Here is a 22,729-nt window from a genome sequence, read left to right on the forward strand (position 1 = left end):
ATGTAAATCAGGAACAGCAGAAGGCCTATGACACTACCTTGCGGAACGCTACATATCACTTGTGTTCTACTGTATGATTTACCGTCTATCACTATGAACTGTGACCTTTGTGAGAGGAAACCACGAATCCAGTCACACAACTGAGACGATACTTCATATGTACGCAATTTGATTAATAGTCGCTTGTGAGGAACGGTATGAAAAGCCTTCTGGAAATCTAGTAATATAGAATCGATCTAAGATCCCTTGTCGACAGCACTCATTACTTCATGGGAATAAAGTGTTGGGTTGTTTTGGGGGTGGAGACCAGACAGCGAGGTCATCGGTCTCATCGGATTAGGAAAGGACGGGAAAGGAAGTCGGCCGTGCACTTTTCGAAGGAACCATCCCGGCATTTGCCTGGAGCGATTTAGGGAAATCACGGTAAACCTAAATGAGGGTGGCCGGACACGGGATTGAACCGTCGTCCTCCCGAATGTGAGTCCAGTGAGCTAGCCACTGCGCCACCTCGCTCGGTGGGAATAAAGAGTTAGCTGTGTTGCACAAGAACGATATTTTCTGAATTCGTGTTGGTTATGTATCAATAAGTCACTTTCTTCAAGGTGATTCATAATGTTCGAGTACAGTACACGCTCCAAAATCCTACTGCAAATTGAGGTCAGTGAGACGGGTCTGTAATTCAATGGTTGACTCCTATTTCCTGTCTTGAATATTGGTGTGACCTGTGCTACTTTCCAGTCTATAGGAACAGACCTTTCGTCAAGTGAGCAGTTGTATATGATTGCTAAGAAAGGCGCCATTGTGTCTGCATAGTCTGAAAGGAACCTGACTAGTATACCATCTGGACCGGAAGACTTGCCTTTCTTAAGTGATCTGAGTTGTTTCGCAACACCTAAGATATCTACTTTTATGTCACTCATTCTAACAGCTGTTCTGGTTTCGAATTCTGTGATATGTACTTCATCTTCTTTCGCGAAGGAACAACTGAAAACTGTATTTAGTTAACTCCGCTTTAGTGGCACCATCATCGGTGACATCTAGGTCGCTCGATGGGCAGGTCCATTTCAGGAATAATATTGTCCGCAAACCATTACTTTACAGATGCTGGTTTATGACACGGTACATTGTCGTGCTGATGCAATCAACGTCCCACAACTGCTCCTCTACTGTGTGTAGTACACTTTGCTGTAAAAAGTGTTCATATCCTTCCACAATTAGCGTTTTCTTAGGCGCAAGAAGGGTACCACACCCTAACCATGAGGAACACGTCCATACCGTAAGACCAACTCCTCTGTATATTTCACTGTTGGCACTACACATGAAGGCAGGTAAGAGTCTCCTTCCATCAGGTTGCCATTGCGTGTAGCATGATTCATCACTCGTTTCGTCATCCACCGTCCAGTAGTGCCGCTCGTTGCTCCACCTCAAGCGTCGCTTAGTACTGGCTACATAAACGTGTGGCTTATGAGGAGCCGCTTGACCGTTTTACCCCATTATTTTAACTACCTACACACAATCATAGTTGCTAAGGAGTTGGTGACAGGTTTTTACAACCACCCTCCATAGTGCACGCTGGACATTGTGCGTCAGAACACGAGATCATCTGGTGCTGGTTTAGTTGTGATTGATCCTTCACGTTTCCACCTAACAGTCACGTCGCCAACAGTCGACTTGTTACTAAGGTTCCATCTAATGACTATACCACGTTCGACTCCCGGCTGGGTCGGGGAATTTTCTCTGCCCAGGGACTGGGTGTTGTGCTGTCCTCATCATCATCCTCATCGACTGCAGGTCGCCGAAGTGGCGTCAAATTGAAAGACGAGCACCCGGCGAACGGCCTGCCCGACGGGTGGGCCTAGCCATACGATTAAATTAAAAAAAAAAGTTCGAAATCACTGAGTTCTCCTGAACTGTCTCATTCTGTTGATACTGCTTCTCTGCTGGCAACACAAATTCCCCACCTCCTTTTATACCACAGGGTCCACCTAGTAAAGCTCTATGAAGAGTAAATAAAACTAAATGAAACCAGAGACCCTTTCAGGTCGCAAACGTCTATGGTCATCTATGGTCTATGATGCATGCATGCAGACTGAAATCGTGAATGAAAATATGTACCAAGGCCGGGATTCGAACCCGGGATTCCTGCCCATTAGACAGTGCACCAACCACTACGGCACCAAGCATAGTGGCTTTGCACAATTGTTACTGTGACAGGATAGCGTAGTGGTTTCCGCATCTGCCTAGTGAGCTCGGGGACCCGATTAGAACCCTGGGATGGTAAAATTTTCATTCGTCCCTTCAGTATGCGTGTATACATTATACACTGATTATACACTGAAGGCTCAAGGAAGTTGGTACACCTGCCTAGGATCCCCGCGAGGAAGAAGAAGTGCCACAAAAAGACGTGACATGAGCTCGACTAATGTCTGAAATAATGCTGGAAGGGATTGACACCATGAATCCTGCAGGGCTGTCCATAAATCAGTAAGAGTAAAAGGGGGTGGAGATATCTCATGAACAGCACGTATGCTCAATAATGCTCATGCCTGGAGAGTTTGGTGGTAACGGAAGTGTTTAAACTCAAAAGAGTGCTCCTGGAGTCACTCTGCAGCAATTCTGGATGTAAGTGGTGTCGCATTGTCCTGCTGGAATTGCGCAAGTCCGTCGGAATGCACAATGGGCATGAATGAATGCAGGTGATCAGACAGGATGCTTACGTACGTGTCATCTGTCAGAGTCGTATCTAGAGTATCCGGAGTCCCATATCTCTCTAACTGCACACGCCCCGCACAATTACAGAGCCTCCACCAGCTTGAACAGTCCCCTGATCACATGCAGGATCCATGGATTCATGAGGTTGTCGCCATACCCGTCGCGCACGATACAATTTGAAATGAGATTCGTCCACCAGGCAACATGTTGACGGACCGAAGGGAAGCATAAAACTTTGTGCCGTGCAGTCATCAAGGGTACATGAGCGGACTTTCGCCTCTGAAAGCCCGTTTAGATGACGTTTTATTGAATGTTTCGCACGCTGACACTTGTCGATGGCCCAGCATTGAAATCTGCAGCAATTTGCGGACGGGTTGCACATCTGTCACGTTGAACGATTCTCTTCAGTCGTCGTTTGGTCCCGTTCTCTTAGGATCTTTTTTCTGGTCGCAGCGACGTCGGGAATTAGATGTTTTATCCGGTTCCTGATATTCACGGTACACTGGTGGAATGGTCGTACGGGAAAATCCCCACTTCATCGCTACCTCGGAGATGCTGTGTCCCATCGCTCGTTCGCCGACTATAACATCACGTTCAAATTCAATTAAATCTTGATAATTTGCCATTGCAGCAGCAGTAACCGTTCTAACAACTGCGCCAAGACACCTGCGGTCTTATGTAGGCGTTGCCGACGGCAGTGTCGTATTGTGCCTGTTTACTTCTCTCTGTATTTGAAGCCGGCCGCGGTGACCGAGCGGTTCTACTCGCTTCAGTCCGGAGCAGCGCGACTGCTACGGTCGCAGGTTCGAATCCTGCCTCGGGCATGGATGTGTGTGATGTCCATAGGTTAGTTAGGATTACGTAGTTCTAAGTTCTAGGGGACTGATGACCTCAGATGTTAAGTCCCATAGTGCTCAGAGCCATATTTTTCTGTATTTGAATACGCACGCCTTCATCAGATTCTTTGGCATTTCAGTGTGTAAAGAGTGGTTGATTGCTTTATTTCCTCAAGTAAGATCCATTCGTTACTATTTGACATAAAATTCAACTGATTATATGGGTATAATAATCTGAAACTCTTAGTGAAAAAGTTCAATACAGTTGATAATCACAACTGTGACCGTCAAGTCTATTCCGTAATTTTCACATTTGGAGTTATCCAGTAATGTGTCTGATTCTGCTTTCAGGGGTCCGTTTGAGGAGAAAGGACACAGCACACCTGCAAGTACGTAAGCGGTTTCTCTCGCCTGAGAGTAGTCGTGCTCGAACCCCGGTGCAGTCGGCGGCAGTGGCACGGCTGAGCAGATAGCGGACCGCGACTTCTGCTGTGACGTCACAGTCTGCGCGGGCAGCGGTGGCGCAGGGGCGCCACTGGTTGGCGCATCCAGGCGTCCAGTCCAGTCGACCAGCGGCGGCCGAGGCAGCCAACAGCGAGCGGGCGGCAGCAGCGGGCAACGAGCGGCATGCGGCGCGGGGTGGCGGCACGTACGGCGGTATAGCCCTCGAGGTAGGTGGCGCCGTCAGTGTTCTGCTGCCAGAGTGCGTGACAAGCCGAGTGCCGACGTCTGTGTGTGGCATCGTGTTAACAGTTCTGGTGTTGGGTGTGATGTGAGAGAGTGGGGATCACGAGTGACGTTGACTGTTGGACACCACAACGAGAATAAAGGTCAGTTCAGCGGTAAACAAAAGCAAATTTTTATTTACGGTGCATAAAGCATTTCGAACGTTGTCGGCCTAATTTCAGACAGTATTTCCAATATTACCCTACATTTGCGTCAGGCGTTGACTTTTTGTTTGCGTACCAAAAATCTCTCAAACGACCACTAAAAATTTTTTGTCGTTTCTTGTGAATGACTGATTGTTGTGTGTACCAGAAGTGGCGATCACAGGAATTTGTCTCAAACTGAAGTAATAATTAACTAATGTGTGAATAAAAACAGTTGTATCAGGTGTTTAGCTCACCAAACTCATTTTATTCTTTCAAGTATAGGAATGGTGTGTTTTCGACATTTTTTTTACGTCCTTGCATGCGTCTGTGGAGCCTTTTTTTTTAATTTTTTCGAGATCGAAAATATTTTATGATCACTGAAAGAAGTTTGGTATACAGATGAAACTCCACGCAGCTACTTAATCGAATTAAATAACAAAGAAGTGCCGAGGGTTTGCTGTCACGAAACCAAGTGATGTAGAGCATTGTTTTATTTGCGAAAAGACCATAATGTTCACGGGCTGGCCCTAATTTAGTTTTTTTCGTTGCTTCCTCTACGTCTCTAGAGGCATATGACTGTATGTTCCTACCAAGGACGACATATTTTTTCAATCCCTTGCCCAGGCAGAATTAGTATTCCGTTTGTGCCCCCCTTTGCCCCTTCGACCCTTCGAGTAAAGATACCTCAATTTCTGTATTTATTAAATCTGTTTTGATAGATTTTAAAGAAGTCTAGTATTCCGAATAGCACTAACTTTACTAAAATTAATGGCAGATCGACTTCAGACATTACTTACTTGGTCAATTCTTAAACCATTGTTATAAACTGTAAAATAAAGAAATTGCGGCATATTTTTGCAGGAAGTACAGAAACTGTCAGGATCGGACGCTGACGTAGGTTTTTTACCGAACCGAACACCAGAAAACATATGGTTCTCAATTCTTTGTTTCGACGGTAAGTGGCTATTGTTAATGAAAGAAATTTTGTTTCACTGAATGCCCCCTCCTGTTATGGTTGTAAACATTTACGTTATAGATAAACTGAAGAGCAAAATGTTGATCCGTAGCTCCTCTAGTTATTTTGATAGTATACCTGTCGTTCAGAATTTCCCTTTCTATCGCGTCTTTCTAGTGTCTCTGCGACACTTTAGGCGACAATATATCTGCTATAATTAATCTAATCTTATATTCTTCAGTGATACGCCTACTGCTGATAAGTATTTACGATTATTTCCTTCCCGTAGTTTTGCAGTAAGGCCTGTCGAGATAAACCATGTCATACTACCTCCGCCAGTCATGCAGCCATTGAGACTAAGACTTGTTTGTAGACATCTGATGGCTATCAACTGTTTTCTGCGCTACGTTTAGTGCTTGTAATTAGTATGTTCTGTTAATTATTAAGTAACTTTGGATATACAAACATTCTCCTTGGAGGAGGGGAGAGAGGGAGTGAGTGAGTTTGTCTGAGTGTGAGTGAAAGAGAGAGCGAGCGGGTAAATACTGTGGTATGCAGCATATAGCTGTACTTAGAGCAATCATAAAGACATTCCCATTTTTCTTCTATAAAAAATGGGAGCAGATAACCTCTTCGACCGGGAACGGCGACGGCGTCTTGAATACGTCGTTTTTTTATTATGTTCTCAGATTTACGTATATTGTTACTTCCGTATTATTGACTCTTGTTTCATGAGTCCTGTAACTGTTGTTAGTTCCACGCTAAATGGAGACGCGATCAAGGTCTGGTAATGACAGGAACGGTACTGCGATGAATAACCTGCAGCGCATAGCTATGGAAGGACTACAATATTTGGTATACTTAAAGAGAATGTAGATACAATGTGTATATCTGTTTTCTGAATAGCGTCTCTCAACAAAACTCTATTAACTAAAGAAAAACTAGGAATTCTTCAAGAACAGATTTTGAAATTGGCAGCAATTTCACAACTTCGTGCAGTTCTTTGACGAATCAGGATAGTTTGTGGACAAGATTTCTCGTTAATGAACTATATGCATTAAATCTTGTAGATGGACGTTGAGTAGTCACGCAGACTACTCTGTGGAATACGATAACCAGTAGCTGTGTACGCTGCACACAATAACTGTTGCAACTCAGTGCATTAAATGGTAGGGGATCTTCCGCGGCCGTTATGCTTCTCGAAATAACGCTGGTGAATGATTAGCCATATAGTCAAGCTTCTTTGTGTTGTGTTTATGGCCTGATAACACGTGGTCCGTGAACGACCCCCGTGAATCCTTTGGATTCTTCGCTAATGAAAGGCAGATGAGAGCTCTCTTGTGTTGGAAATATGGAACAAGATGTACCTGCCAACTAAGGATCACACTTGTAGTGAAAATTATATTATCTTACGCAATGACAGCATTATGCGTTTTCTTTTAAATTTTAGGTACTCGGGGGTTACCCATAGCAGAATAAAAAATCTGTGTACAACAGAATAATATCCGGAGACTGACTTGTCAGTGCTATAGTTTACTGACCAATAGTAGCATGTGATTGTTGGTAAATCCCATTAGTAAAATGATTCTGAGGCGCAAGTCAATACAGCAGTTCTTACGTTGTACCAATCTACAGAACTGCTCTGCAGTTCACGCTTAAGTGCGTTGAGAGGGTTCATGAAATAGTTTCACACTATTTCTTTATCGTTCCAATCTCAAGAAGTACGTAGAAAAAAAGAACGCCTGAATCTTTCCGTGCGAGAGCGGATTTATTAGATAACGGTGGTCTTTCCTCCCCATGTAGGTGGGAATCAACGAAATGTTTCGGCTTTCGTAGGAGGAAGTTGGTGAAAAAATCTCGCCGCAACAAATTTGTCTTAATGATTGCCACCGCAACTCGCGCATCTTATCTGTGACGCTGTCTCACCTGTTTCACGATAGCACACAATGAGTTGCCTTTCTATGAACTTTTTCGATGTCTTCCGTCAATCCTGTTATGTGACGATCCCATATCGCCCAGCAGCGCTTCAGAAGTGGATGGAAAAGACTAAATGTTGCATCTTCTTGGTATTTTGTTTTCCCTCACGCGATAGTTACAAAATAATTGCGGATCGGAAAGCAAGTTTGCGACGTAAAGCGTATTTACTATTTCACCGGCTGTGTGATAAGGTAGTACTGGAGATAGTCTCCCTTTCAAACTGAACTTCAAAATGGTTCAAATGGCTCTGAGCACTATGGGACTCAACTTCTGAGGTCATTAGGCCCCTAGAACTTCGAACTAGATAAACCTAACTAACCTAAGGACATCACACACATCCATGCCCGAGGCAGGATTCGAACCTGCGACCGTAGCGGTCTCGCGGTTCCAGACTGCAGCGCCTAGAACCGTACGGCCACTTCGGCCGGCTCAAACTGGACTTCGGATCTGGTAACTCGCCTTCGGATCGTAAGATAAGCCATTCCTCTTCATTCGGTTGGTTGTTATCCTCGTATCGAACCGTTCCCTCTCTTCATTGCAAGTCGAAGCCTTCTTCCCTCGGTACTTTTTTTTAATCTCATTTTGTTCGCTTTTGTTCGTCGCAACTGCTCGGGGCGGACGTCGTAAGACATCCATTTATGTTCGTTGTTGATCGATTGACTCAGTTTTTTTTTTATTACAGAGGGCACGTAACCCTCTGACCGAACACGCTGAGCTACCGTGCCGGCTTTCTCATTTTGTTCGTTTTCATTCGTTGTATCTGCTCTGGGCGGACGTCGAAAGACACCCGTTTCAGTTCGTTGTTGATCCATTAACTCAGTTTTTTTTAATTACAGAGGGCAACTAGGCCTCTGACCGAACACGCTGAGCAACCGTGCCGGCAATACTCAGTAATTGCTCAGCTCATAATTTTCGCTGTCTGTTACGGGATGGAAGCGATTATGTTAAAGAGCCAAATTTCTCATCATACAATTCCCCATAAATAGCAGCCCCCGTAATCTGTTGCCTACCTTCTATATCAGACCTATAAACTCGGCATTCCAATAGAACGTCGTGTGCACGAATAAGTCCTCAGTGGCTCATGTGTTGGTCTTTAATTTGGAGTCGACATAAATATACATATTATTTATCATGTCCTGTAAACGCACAGGAGCAGCTGTTGGTTCGATGTGAACAGACATTTTGGAACCGGCAGTAGCTTCACCTTCCAGTGCCAGAGAAATCGCATCTCCAGCCAATCATTCATGAACCATTAGCCCCCAAGTATTTCATTTACTTTGTGGGTTGGTTCGCTCACCCAGTAGGTGACTGCTCCTGCTAGCAGATCAAGAGGCAGGACCCCCAGAAGACACAGCTATTTTCCGTGTCTTAACGTAAGAAGAACGCGCCATGTGGCGAGCACGTCTGCGCCGCCCTTCTACGTTCCCCCCTGCGACAGCCTACAGCCGGGTGTTCGCCTCTGCAGAAACCCGGCCTGGCGTCGCGTCGCGCCGATGTTCGGCAGACGAACGACCGCCTTTTCTGTCGCCGCTGCGGTCTTGAGATTCAGAGCGGCTCGCCTCCCGGAGAGGAGAGGCCAGCTTTTGTGCCGCGGCTGCAGCGGGAACCCGTTCCGCGGCTTGCGCTATGGTGCGGCGCTGCAACTGCCCGTCACGAGTCGGCACTTCGCAGATCGCTTTGTCCCGATAGCAGCGCCCGCTGTCGCAGGCTAACCAGCAGCGCCCTCGCCTGTAGCCCGCCAGCTGCTCCTGTCCTCCTGCTCTGCTTGCGCCTACTATTCTGCATGCTGCTTTTTCTGCCACTGTTACTGCTCCATTATCTCTAATAACCCTCTCAAAACGTCGCATACATAACACTTTGGCAGACTATAGACTGCGACGAAAGTCAGTCATAATATAAAATTATTTGCCACACCAACATCGCAATTACCAGTTGTCTACATCTACATGATTACTCCGCTATTCATAATAAAGTGCCTGGCAGAGGGTTCAATGAACCACCTTCATGCTGTCTCTCTACCGTTCCACTCTCGAACGGCACGCGGGAAAAACGAGCACTTAAATTTTTCGGTGCGAGCCCTGATTTCTCTTATTTTATCGTGATGATCATTTCTCCCTATGTAGGTGGGTGCCAACGGAATGTTTTCGCAATCGGAAGAGAAAACTGGTGATTGAAATTTCATAAGAAGATCTCGTCGCAACGAAAAACGCCTTTGTTTTAATGATTGCCACTCCGATTCACATATCATGTCTGTGTCACAATCTCCCCTATTTCGCGATAATACAAAACGAGCTGCCCTTCTTTGTACTTTTTCGATGTCTTCCGTCAGTCCCACCTGATGCGAATGCCACACCGCACAGCATTACTCCAGAACAGGGCGGACAAACGTGGTGTAAGCAGTCTCTTTAGTAGACCTGTTGCACCTTCTAAGTGTTCTGCCAATGAATCGCAGTCTTTGGTTTGCTCTACCCACAATATTATCCATGTGATCGTTCCAATTTAGGTTATTTGTAATTATAATCCCTAAATATTTAGTTGAATTTACAGCCCTCAAATTCGTGTGACTTATCGCGTAATCGAAATTTAGCTGATTTCTTTTAGTACTCGTGCGAATAAATTCGCACTTTTCTTTATTCAGGGTCAGTTGCCACTTTTCGCAGCATACAGGTATCTTATCTAAATAATTTTGCAAGTCATTTTGATCATCCTACCCATTCACTCCTCAAAGAATCGATTGCAGCATGTCACTATTTTACCTACTTCTACACTCACGTTCCGCAAGCATGGCGGACGGTACCCTGCTCCACTACTAATTATATATCCTGTTTCATTCGCAAATGAAGCGAGCGTAAAGCGACCGTCTACGTGTCTCTGTACAAGCTATTATTTCTCTTAATTGTAGTGATCCTTACGCGAAATGTAAGTTAGCGGCTGCCGGTTCTCTAAATTCTCTCAATAGCCTTTCGCGAAAAGGTCGTCGTATGCTGTCCAAAGATTTCCAGTTGAGCGTCTCCGTAAGACCTGTTGTTCGAACGTACCTGTAATAAATTTAGCAGCAACCCTCTGAATTACTTAGATGTCTTCCTTTAATCCGATTTGATGAGTATCCCGAACACCCGAGCAGTACCTGTAAATGTCACTAAAGATATTCGGATTTGAGTTGTGACGTGTTCGATATGCCTGCCATCCTTGGCGATGATGTGGCGCAGAGGAAGTGCCGGAAAATCGATGCGTCGATGACCTCCTGAATGGCTGTTTTCAGCTGAGCAATGATTTTGAGATTATTGCTGTACACCTGATCTTCAATACAGCCCCGCAAAAAGGAGTCGCAGGTGTTCAGATCCGAAGAATATGGCGACCATTCGAGGCCCATGCCAGTGGCCTCTGAGTACTCCAGAGCCAGAATGCGGTCCCCAAATTGATCCTGCAGGACATCGTTCTCCTGCGTTGATGAGGTCGATCTCGGTCTTGGATGAACCATGTCTTGTCGAAATCAGGATCACTTTGTATAATGTACCGCTCTATCAAGGAATATTACACTGATTATTCCGGGACTGGACACTGCACACCACACAGTTACCCACTGAGACGAAAAAACTTCTCGATCGCTAAATACAGATTCTCAGTCCCCTAAATGTGTCAATTTTGCTTATTGACGAACCCATCCAAATGAAAGTGAGCTAAACCAAACCATGTTCATACTAATTCCCATCATGCCCCGCGACCACCAGTGAAGTTTGAACATCCTGACGCAAACCGTTCAGAGGTTATGACTATTTTTAATTCATATAGTTCAATAATTGTACCTTGTAGATGATCTACTCTTTCCTAAAACTCTCCCAGTTAACCGAAGTCGACCTCTCTCCGGCCGTCCATTTCATATCGCTCTGCAATATGAACCACCAACAGCTGACAATGAAAATTTTTGCCAGACCGGGACTGGAACGTGGATTTCCCGCTTCGGCTAGCCGTGCCCGAATCACGGGCAGACCCCGACTTCCATATGTCGTCGTCCATGTCACAGAGTCCACTCGTACGTTACATATGTTCCCGTCCAAGGAAGACATATTTATCGAGAGTTGAGGGCCTGGTATTTGCGAATAAAAACAAAATAGCAATGCCTGTGTTACTAAGAAGTATGGTGCAATGTTCCTTGTATCGTACTTCGTAATAAGACAGGCATTGCTATTTCGCGTTTACCCAGACATTTAATCGGCGTGACAGTGTCGAGTATCACATCACTAATATTATATTCCAACATTATAGGATCGTTTTTCCTTCTCATCTGCACTAACCTCCTTTTTTTGTGCATTTAGAGCGAACTGTCATTCAGTACAACAAAGTTCGTCGAAGTCTTCCCGTATCCTCCTACAGTCACTCAATGACTACACTTTTCCTTACACTGAGGCGATTTCAGCAAAGAGTCACAGATTGCTGCTCACTCTATCCGTCAGATTATTTACGCATAACTTTAATGTAGAGATAGAGAGCGGCCCTGTCACACTTCCTTGCGGCAATCCTGACGACACTCTAGTCTGGTGAACACTACCTCCAGGACAACGCACTGGGTTCTGTTGCTAAAGAAGTCTTCGAGCCACTCACGTATCTAAGAAGCTTTTATTCTGTACAAATTATTTCTGACAATGAATATTCAGTTCCAAGTGATGATTTATGCCAGTCCTGGATTCCTGCTCATCTCAAGCAGTCACTTCACCCAATTTCGTCATTCGACCACGCCTCCAAGACTGACTAAAAAGTTTCAGTGTCGCTCTTCCTTGAGTGGATAAGTAGAAGTGTTACCTCTGGGGCAATCTATTTTATAGTAGCTTACTCTCCCACAGAGATACATATAAAGTGAATTAAATTCAGTGAAATGAATGTAATCATTGAAAATGTAAAGGCATGAAAATGCATAAATGAAATCTGTATATGAATGCTGAACCGTTGACGTAAAGTATATCGCAACAAATGAAAACTAAAAGTAGACCAATATTACAAACAGGAATTGTGAGTAGCTGCCATTTTTAAAAGAATTTCATTGATATCTTTTCGTGACAATGCACTTGATTTCATTGTGTTTTATTTTATTCATTTCAGTTAATTTAATTTATATACGTCTAACAGCATTCGTTCTGGAATACATACGATTTGAAATAATAGTTTATTCTTCTACATGGGAACCTCTTTCGAAAAGACGATGCATCTGAAAAATTTCATAAGCCTTAGTGAATAAAATAGACAGTGTAAGGTATGTGGACTTTTCTGTCTCGGACTGGGAATGACAATTCCAGCAATTTCTGTACTTATTTGTTCACGTATTCTGTCAAAATTTATAATGTTATCGATATTTACATTCTATGTTTGATGTTACCGTCCCATATAAAGACCACGAGTTCCATTTTTCAGTGAATTTTTGTACAGAGAAAAATAGTAAACTTTCTTCGTTAATTCAGAGTCAAAATTAGTTCTATAGACAAGTGTAAATAATTGTTATTTATCAGAACACTGTATATCTTTAATAATTAATTTCACTATGAAAAAGAGCAATAGGTTCATTATTCATTGATGTGTACTAACTTTTTGCAAATAAATGATAGTTCCAAAGACGAAATACACGTCTATGAATTTTGAAGCAGTTAAGCAACGACAGAAAACAAATACAATGACGAAGCTCATTATGCTGGTAGAACGATGTTGTTCTTGTTGTGGTCTTCAGTCCAGAGACTGGTTTGATGCAGCTCTCCATGCTACTCTATCCTGTGCAGCGTTCTTCATCTCTGAGTAACTACTGCAATCTAAATTCTCCTGAATCTGCTTGGTCTCTCCCTACGATTTTTACCCTCCACGCTTTCCCCGAATACTAAATTGGTGATCCCTTGATGCCTCAGAACGTGTCCTAGCAACCGATCCCTTCTTCTAGTCAAGTTGTGCCACACATTCGTCTTCTCCCTCATTCTATTCAGAACTTCATCATTAGTTACGTAATCTAATCTTCAGCATTCTCCATAGCACGACATTTTGAAAGTTTCTATTCTCTTCTTGTCTAAACTATTTATCGTCCGTATTTCACTTCCATACATGGTTACCTCGAAGGAAACGGTCTATTGACACACAGTCATCACGGGTTTAGAAAACATCGTTCCTGTGAAACACAACTAGCTCTTTATTCACATGAAGTGCTGAGTGCTATTGACAAGGGATTTCAGATCAATTCCGTATTCCTGGATTTCCGGAAGGTTTTTGACACTGTACTACACAAGCGGCTCGTAGTAAAATTGCGTGCTTATGGAATATCGTCTGTAATGTGACTGGATTTGCGATTTCCTGCCAGAGAGGTCACAGTTCGTAGTAATTGGCGGAAAGTCATCGAGTAAAACAAAAGTGATTTCAAGCGTTCCCCAAGGTAGTGTTATAGGCCGTTTGCTGTTCCTTATCTATATAAAAGATTTCGGAGACTATCTGAGCAGCCACCTTCGGTTGTTTACAGATGACGCTGTTGTTTATCGACTAATAAATTCATCAGAAGACCAAAACAAAGCGCAAAACGATTTAGAAAAGATATCTGAATGGTGCGAAAAGTGGCAGTTGACCCTAAATAACGAAAAGTGTGAGGTCATCCACATGACTACTAAAAGGAACTCTTTAAATTTCGGTTACACGATAAATCAGTCTAATCTAAAAGCCGTAAATTCAACTAAATACCTAGGTATTAGAATTACGAACAACTTGAATTGGAAAGAACGCACAGAAAATGTTGTGGGGAAAGCTAACAAAAGGCTGCGGTTTATTGGCAGGACACTTAGAAAATGTAACAGACCTACTACACTACGCTTGTCCGTCCTCTTTTAGAATACTGCTGCGCGGTGTGGGATCCTTACCAGGTAGCACTGACGGAGTACATCGAAAAAGATCAAAGAAAGGCAGCACGTTTTGTATTGTCGCGAAATGTAGGAGAGTGTAAGTGTATCACAGAAATGATACGGGATTTGGGCTGGAAATCATAAGAAGAAAGGCGTTTTTCGTTGCGACGGAATCTTCTTACGAAATACCAATCACCATCTTTCTCCTCCGAATGCGAAAATATTTTGTTGACACCGACCTACATAGAGAGGAACGATCACCACGATAAAATAAGGGAAATCAGAGATCGTACGGAAAGGTGTTCATTCTCTCCGCGCGCTATACAAGATTGGAATAATAGAGAATTGGTTCGATGAACCCTCTGCCAGGCACTTAAATGTGATTTGCAGAGTATCCATGTAGATGTACACTCTATACAAAAACTTTCAGAAAGAATTTCCTGACACTTAAATCTATAATCGATGTTAACAAATTTCTCTTCAGAAACGTTTACCTTGCCATTGCCAGTCTACATTTTATATCCCCTCTACTTCGACCATCGTCATTTATTTTGCTCCCCAAATAGCAAAATTCATCTACTACTTTGTCTCATTTACAACGAATCTAATTCCTCATCCTCACCTGATTAGATCGACTGCATTCCATTATCCTCGTTTTGCTTTTGTTGATGTTCATCAGAATGATTATATACAGTTGAAATTAAATACAGAGTGATTCAGAAAGAAAGAACAGATGTCAGTTACTTCTTACAGACTAATAGTGAAATATGGAAAAACATTGCGCTTGTCACTGGTCAGAGGGAGGTTCAAAGTTTTGTGTTCGCACAGACACTGTACCTTAAACTCAACATGAGCACCAGGCGTTTCTCGAGAAACGTCGAAACGCTAGGTCATTTCATTCCACACACGAGTCCACAGGCCCCTATTTATTGAATCGACAGCTTGAACATTTAGTTTTTTCAGCTTTTGGCGCGTATCTGCGATAGATAGGAGAAAGACTCCGACTTTTATGTAACCCCACAAAAAACGGTTTCGTTGTTTAGGTCTCGTGACCTGCGAAGCCAAAAGCAATGAGCAAGAGCCTGTTGTCCACCTCTATCAAACGTTATGGTACGTATTGTTAAGATAACGCTGCACCTCAAGATGAAAGTGAGGCAGGGCGCAGTCATGCATAAAAATGAAATCACTGGAAACTTCGTGAAATTGAGGAAACAACCAATTTGGCAGCATGTCCATGTATGACATTCATGTGTCAGATTCCACCGCAAAAGAGAAAGGTCCATAAACTGTATGAACAGAAACGGCACAAAACACATTCAGTTTCGTGAGTCTCTTTCTAGTTCGACGACGCCACGATTTTGTGAACAACAAATTCTTAGATTATGGCGGTTTACTTTACCCGGTAGGTGAAAGGCCGATTCGTCCGAAAAGATGAGTCGGTCGGAGAAAGTGTCCTCTCCCATATCCTGGAGACGTGAAATGCAAAATACGTATCTTCCGTTAGTCGCCGGAACGCAATTGATGGAGTAACTGCAACTTGTAAGGCGTCGTTTTAGAAAACTCTACACCATTGCTGGAGGAAGTTGCAGTTCCTGGCCGGCCTGTCTTGTGGACTTGCGAGGACTGCGTGTTATCGCGTCTCGGATACGCTCGACAGTTTCATCAGACGTGCATGGCAGACCAGTGCTCTTCCCTTCGCATATGCAACCGCCTTCCAAAAATTTTGTTTGCCAGTCATGAATCTGCTTGTGCAGAGGCGGCGGCTTGCTGAATCGACGGTGGAATGCACGTTGCATTTGAGTAGTGGATTGACTTAGTGCAACTTCAACACACAGAATCATTTCTCTTGTGATGTAGTCTCCGTGCTGCCAGAAACAACAGCGCAACTATTTCTAAACTTTGAACATTCCTTGATACAGTGACAAGCGTACTGTGTATCTTTTATAGTTGGTGCATAATAAACGTCTGAAATCTGTTCTTTCTTATTGAATCACCTTATATACTGGTCGGCCAAAAATAGACGTAAACAGCTGGAGATATTAGACAGTCCTTGTTACTTCTGCAGTGCATTTCTAAAGACTCGGCGACTATGTTTCTCCAGTTGACCAACAGTTTTTGGTCTCTTACGTTACGTCCCTCTTTGTCCAACGTGCAGAGGAAGTAGTTGTAGAGGGTTATAACTTCTTACGAGCCGTTACGGACTTCTGACTGGCGTCAAAATGTTGCAATCCGTACTATTACGCTGACCTGTCTCGAGCCCCAGAAAAAAAATGGTATCGTGTTACGCACTGATCAGAAAGCGAAATACGGTGGTGTCCTATTTTGATTTGATTTTTGTTGTTGTACGAAGTTGTTACAGTACATCGAATGTAATCAAAGTAGGTTTCATTCATTCTCTGTATAAATAACAGCAGTGGATCAAAAACTGAAGCTTGTGGAACCCATTTAATATTCTCTCTGTCATCTGAATCATTTCTATAATACACAAAACAGGTAGCGTCAAAATATTTCAGTCTTAACTGTATTGCGTCTGTATTGCTTCTACTGGGACAGTTTCGCCACTTGGCGCGGTTCCGTCCGCAAGGGCGGAGCCCAAGATCTGCTCTGCTGCCGTGGCGTGACGTCGACCATTCAGTCACAATGGCGGGTGTAGCCTGTAGTTTCATCGTCTTATCATTCGTCCGCAGCGATCTTCGATACGTGATGTAGTACATTCTGCGCTATTCCGAGAATGAAGCAGACGCATTTCGCTACGAAGCGATGGAATCAGTTGTACTCTAGAACAGATGGATAAGATTACGGATTACTCATTGTACACTCTCACACCATCTTCGTTTCTGTCTTGTAACAAACACAAGCAAACTGTGGCCGTTCGCTGTATGTTTTCTGTCGTACTGGTTGTACTTTTTTTTCAGTAAAGTAGAAAAATATTATTGCCAGAGAGATTGGCAAGGGAAAAATATTCTCACAATCATTTTCATCCTGAGTGATACAGGCTTCTTAATTTGGCGTTTCATAATTTCCTACAGCATAAAAGTATGTCTCTTTGACACGTTGCAGTCGAAGGTTGTAATATCGTTTACAAAGAACGAAGTATCGCTTCGCCGTTAAAATACGTATCGTCATGAGAGCAGTTAGATTCAGAATTCCCGACGAAACTTTCTCAACTGGAGCGAATCTTGTGTAGCGAGCGTTGAGGTAAAGTTAGTCAACTCAGAATCCAGCAGATATTTCGGAAAAAAGAGTATCGAAATTGAAAACAACCTTGTCTGCGTACTTCGCTGGAGGTCGAAACTGAAGAAACCAAACAGCTGCTACAGGCAAGGCTGATCAAGTGGAACGCCCAGAGCTCACTTTAGCGGGCTGAAGAGGCGTGCCGCTCCTACAGGACTTGCTTTGTTTGCCCACGGCCACTTGTTGAAGTTACAGCACTATGGCTAACTCGAAAATAAAGTAAACTTGGCACACGAGTCGATGCTAAATGAGAGAACATGCGACCATACGCATGCAATGGCCGCTCCATAATAATTTAATCTCTGAAACTGCAGAGACTTCCTCCTGGGATGAGCGTACTAGTATTCATGGCTGTATGCCAATACCGTACACCAATTTAGCTATGCAAGCGTAGATTGATGTATGAATTTGACGTGCTAGGAGAAATGAAATGACCTTCATATCAGTGATACGTTGTCATATGAGAATTATGTAACTGGCTGATAAGGAGCAATCTTTAAGCCTGATATCCACTAAAATGAAGAATAATGACCTTTAAAAAAATACAAGCCGTCTGTCATTTAGAGATTCGAATGACAGTGTTATCGGATACTGTACAATCAACTCCACTGACTCTATAGTTACGCAGCCACTACCAGCATTCGAGTATATTTCCCAGAGTGAAATGCAAGGTCAGCATTTACCTTTAAAATTGTTCGTTGTACGAGGTGCATTCAAGTTCTAAGGCCTCCGATTTTTTTTCTAATTAACTACTCATCCGAAACCGATGAAACTGGCGTTACTTCTCGACGTAATCGCCCTGCAGACGCACACATTTTTCACAACCCTGACGCCATGATTCCATGGCAGCGGCGTGTCTTTCATTGTTGGAAAAAGCCAAAAGTCACTAGGAGCCAGGTCAGGTGAGTAGGGAGTATGAGGAATCACTTCAAAGTTATCACGAAGAAACTGTTGCGTAACGTTAGCTCGATGTGCGGGTGCGTTGTCTTGGTGAAACAGCACATGCGCAGCCCTTCCCGGACGTTTTTGTTGCAGTGCAGGAAGGAATTTGTTCTTCAAAACATTTTCGTAGGATGCACCTGTTACCGTAGTGCCCTTCGGAACGCAATTGGTAAGGATTATGCCCTCGCTGTCCCAGAACATGGACACCATCATTTTTCAGCACTGGCGGTTACCCGAAATTTTTTTTGGTGGCAGTGAATCTGTGTGCTTCCATTGAGCTGACTGGCGCTTTGTTTCTGGATTTAAAAATGGCATCCACGTCTCATCCATTGTCACAACCGACGAAAAGAAAGTCCCAGTCATGCTGTCGTTGCGCGTCAACATTGTTTGGCAACATGCCGCACGGGCAGCCATGTGGTCGTCCGTCAGCATTCATGGCACCCACCTGGATGACACTTTTCGCATTTTCAGGTCGTCATGCAGGATTGTGTGCACAGAACCCACAGAAATGCTAACTCTGGAGGCGATCTGTTCAACAGTCATTCGGCGATCCCCCAAAACAATTCTCTCAACTTTCTCGATCATGTTGTCAGACTGGCTTGTGCGAGCCCAAGGTTGTTTCGGTTTGTTGTCCCCCCCAGGGGGTCCACAACTCTTTCGTGGATACGTGCGTGGCGAGCACGGGGCCCCGAGCCATTGCAGCCTTCTTTCTCTCCCGGGCTGCATTTCCTTTCCCTTCCCCTCCTTTCCCCTCCATACCCCTTTCCCCTCGCCCTCTCCTCTCCCTCTATTGGTGTCCTTGCTTATGTTGGCCCCCGCTATCCTCCTGGTTCTGTTGGTTTTACACTCTGGCTTTGTTGCGTAATCATCTCCTCCTTTTGGCATTCCTTGGTCCCCCTCTGGGGTTTGACCTCCATTCCAAAATTTCTCTTCCGTAGTGTGAGCCATTTGGGGAAGAGCACCTTACCTAGTGTCTCCGACGTGTGCCCTCCTAGTATATTCCACCTTTTCTTCTACGTCGTTGTCTGATGCTAGGGTGCATAGCCAGCACGGTAGCCAGCCCGTGTGGTGGGGTCGCTATGTACCCTTTTGGTTGAGCCCCCTGAACACACAGGGATCACACTTCTGATACCTGAGCTGTGACCTCCTCATGCATGCCTTGGAGTGGTTGCTCGTCATCCTGGAGCATCGGAACTCCCGGAGTGGGTGGTATCAGGGCGGACGCTATGCAGATGAAACGCATAAGGGTCCAAACCTCTGGCCGCTCTTCTGCGGCAGTCTCTCTGCGTGGTACTGATTCCTCAAGTGCTGCTTCTCTTGCCCCTTCGGCCTTCCCTTCCGTGGCTACCCCCTGGGAGGAGGGTCAGGCCCGTCGTCTAGGGGCAAAACCTTTCCCCCGTTATCTAGTTTGCACCAGGACTGATGGAGATACTTTCACCAGTGTCAAACCTTTATTCTTTGTGGAACACATTGAAGACAAGTTCGGCGAAGTGGACTCCCTGAGCAAGATGCGGTCGGGTTCATTACTGATAACAACTGCTTCGGCTGCCCAATCTGCGGCCCTTCGTGCCTGTACCCATCTTGGCACAATTCCCGTGTCCATTACCCCTCACCAGTCTCTAAATATGGTACAAGGTGTGATTTTTCACAGAGACCTCATCCTTCAAACTGATGAGGAACTTCGGGACAATCTCGGACGGCGGGGTGTTCACTTTGTTCGGCGTGTTCAGAAGGGTCCTAAAGATAATCGTATTGATACTGGTGCCTTTATCCTGGCCTTTGAAGGGGATACCCTTCCTGAGAAAGTTAAGATTATGGTCTATCGCTGTGATGTGAAGCCGTACATCCCACCTCCTATGCGGTGTTTTAAGTGCTTGCGTTTTGGCCACATGTCTTCTCGCTGTACCCAGGACCCTCTCTGTGGTGACTGTGAACGTCCACTCCATGAGGGGAGTCCCTGTGTTCCCCCTCCTGTATGTGTAAATTGTCATGGTAGTCATTCTCCACGTTCAGCAGATTGCCCAGTCTATAAGAAAGAAAAAAAGATACAGGAGTATAAGTCTCTTGATCGTTTAAGCTACACAGAGGCCCGTAAGAAATATGCACGATTGCACCCTGTGTCCATGACATCTAGTTACGCCTTGGTTACATCTTCATCCCTTCCTCCCCCTTCCTTACCCCCGTCCCGGACCCCTCTCCTTCCCCCCTCCCCTGCGGCTCCCACACCTTCTCCTCTGGGCGCCGCTCCCCCTCCCCAGCCGGAGAAGTGTCCCACTCCTTCGGCGTCTGCCGGTCAAGGGCGCCTCTCCCGGGATGCCCCTTCCCGGCACCTTCCAGGTCAAAGGTCTGCTGCAGCGCGGCGACCGCGAGAGCCGCGGTCTATCGGCCCCCAGGTCGCCCGGTCTCTTTCTGTTCCTGATCTTGCTGCAGCTGGCTCCATTATGCCACACAGCCCTCCTCGATCTCAGCCTGAAAAGAAGAAGAAACATAAGTCCCGGGACAAAGAGCCTCTGGTGTCACCGGAGGTCCCTTCCCCGGCTTCACAACCGGATTCTGACCTGTCGTTTATGGATGTCGCCCCCTCCTTGTCGGTGACGGGTGGGGACCCGGCGGTATGACTGGATTTAGCGTGTTCAGCCCTCATTTAAACCATCGTTCTGTGGTTCCCCAATGGAATTGTAATGGCTACTATCGTCACCTTCCGGAATTGAAATCCCTTCTTTCGTCCTACTCAGCAGCTTGTGTGGTTCTCCAGGAATCTCATTTTACTGATGCTCACTCACCGACCCTCCGTGGGTTCCGTGTTTTCTGTCGAAATCGGGTCGGACCCTTGCGGGCTTCTGGTGGCGTTTGTACGTTGGTCCGTACCGACATTGCTAGCACGTGGATTCCTCTCCAAACTACATTGGAAGCAGTTGCTGTTAGGGTCCACTTAGACTCTGCAGTCACAGTATGCAATCTTTATCTCCCTCCTGACAGGACTCTTACACCTGCTGCCTTAACCACCCTTCTTCAGCAACTTCCTCCTCCCTTCCTCCTCCTTGGGGATTTTAATGCTCATCATCCTTTGTGGGGCAGTGCCTTTCCATCTAGACGAGGTCTTCTTATCGACCAATTTATTGCAGACCGCGACCTGTGCCTTCTTAATGATGGCTCCCCTACTCATTTCAGTGCTGGTCATGGTACCTTTTCTGCCATTGATCTTTCTCTTTCTTCTCCCTCTCTCCTCCCTTCATTACACTGGTCGCCACACGACGACCTTTGTGATAGTGACCATTTCCCGTTGATTATCACGCTCCCTTCCCGCTCCCCGATGGAGAGGTTACCTCGTTGGTCTTTCCACCGCGCCGATTGGCCTCTATATACTGCACAGGTCGAGTTTTCTCCCTCTTTGTCGGGTTGTATTGATGACGTCCTACGTGACGTGTCTGACGCGATTGTTCGCGCTGCTAACCTTGCTGTCCCGCGCTCATCTGGACAATTTCGTCGTCGGCAAGTCCCGTGGTGGAGTACGGCCATTGCCATTGCCATCCGTGATCGCCGTCGAGCTTTGCAACACTTTAAGAGGCACCCATCTGTAGCCAGCCTTTCTACCTTCAAGCGCCTTCGCGCTAAAGCCCGTTATTTAATCAAACAGAGCAAGCGGATATGTTGGGAACGATTCGTTTCTTCCCTTGGTTCCACTGTCCCTCTGTCACGGGTATGGGCTACACTTCGCTCTCTCCAAGGTTGCCATCGGCAGTCCACCCTCCCAGGCCTTCACCTCCCAGATGGCATTTGTACGGACCCATTAGTTCTCGCAGAACATCTTGCGACCCATTTTGCAGTGGCATCAGCGTCGGCCTCCTATCCAGCTGCTTTCCTTCATCGAAAACAGCAGGCTGAAGCTGTCACCTTATGTTTCACCACTTGTGAGTCAGAATCTTACAACGAACCTTTCACTGAATGGGAATTTCTTTCTGCTCTATCTGCTTCTCATGATACGGCTCCTGGCCCAGATTCCATTCATAACCAGCTGCTTCAACATCTCAGTGCTCCACAACGGCACCATCTTCTTCGGGTGTTTAACCGTATCTGGCTCCAGGGTGACTTCCCTTCTCAGTGGAGGGATAGCATTGTGGTTCCTGTCCTTAAGCCTGGTCAGAACCCCCTATCTGTTGACAGCTATCGGCCAATTAGTTTGACCAATGTTGGTTGTAAGTTACTTGAACGGCTGGTAGCCCGTCGGCTCACTTGGGTCCTCGAATCTCGGGATTTATTGTCCCCTTACCAGTGTGGCTTTCGAGAGGGACGATCTCCAATCGATCATTTGCTTCGCTTGGAATCCGCAGTTCGGCAGGC

General features: G+C 45.3%; 1 protein-coding gene across 1 annotated transcript in view; it reads left to right on the forward strand.

The window, feature by feature from the left end:
* Window positions 1-22,729, forward strand: part of LOC124748835 (probably inactive leucine-rich repeat receptor-like protein kinase At5g58150) — a 167,130-nt gene that overhangs the window by 12,638 nt on the left and 131,763 nt on the right. The window contains exons 2-3 of the mRNA XM_047248963.1: window positions 3,900-3,937; window positions 4,052-4,219. Coding sequence (XP_047104919.1) covers window positions 3,900-3,937; window positions 4,052-4,219 — 206 coding nt within the window. The remainder of the gene's footprint in view (window positions 1-3,899; window positions 3,938-4,051; window positions 4,220-22,729) is intronic.

The sequence above is a fragment of the Schistocerca piceifrons genome, chromosome 1 (genome assembly GCF_021461385.2).
Source record: "Schistocerca piceifrons isolate TAMUIC-IGC-003096 chromosome 1, iqSchPice1.1, whole genome shotgun sequence".
In the NCBI taxonomy this organism is placed as follows: Eukaryota; Metazoa; Arthropoda; class Insecta; order Orthoptera; family Acrididae; genus Schistocerca; species Schistocerca piceifrons.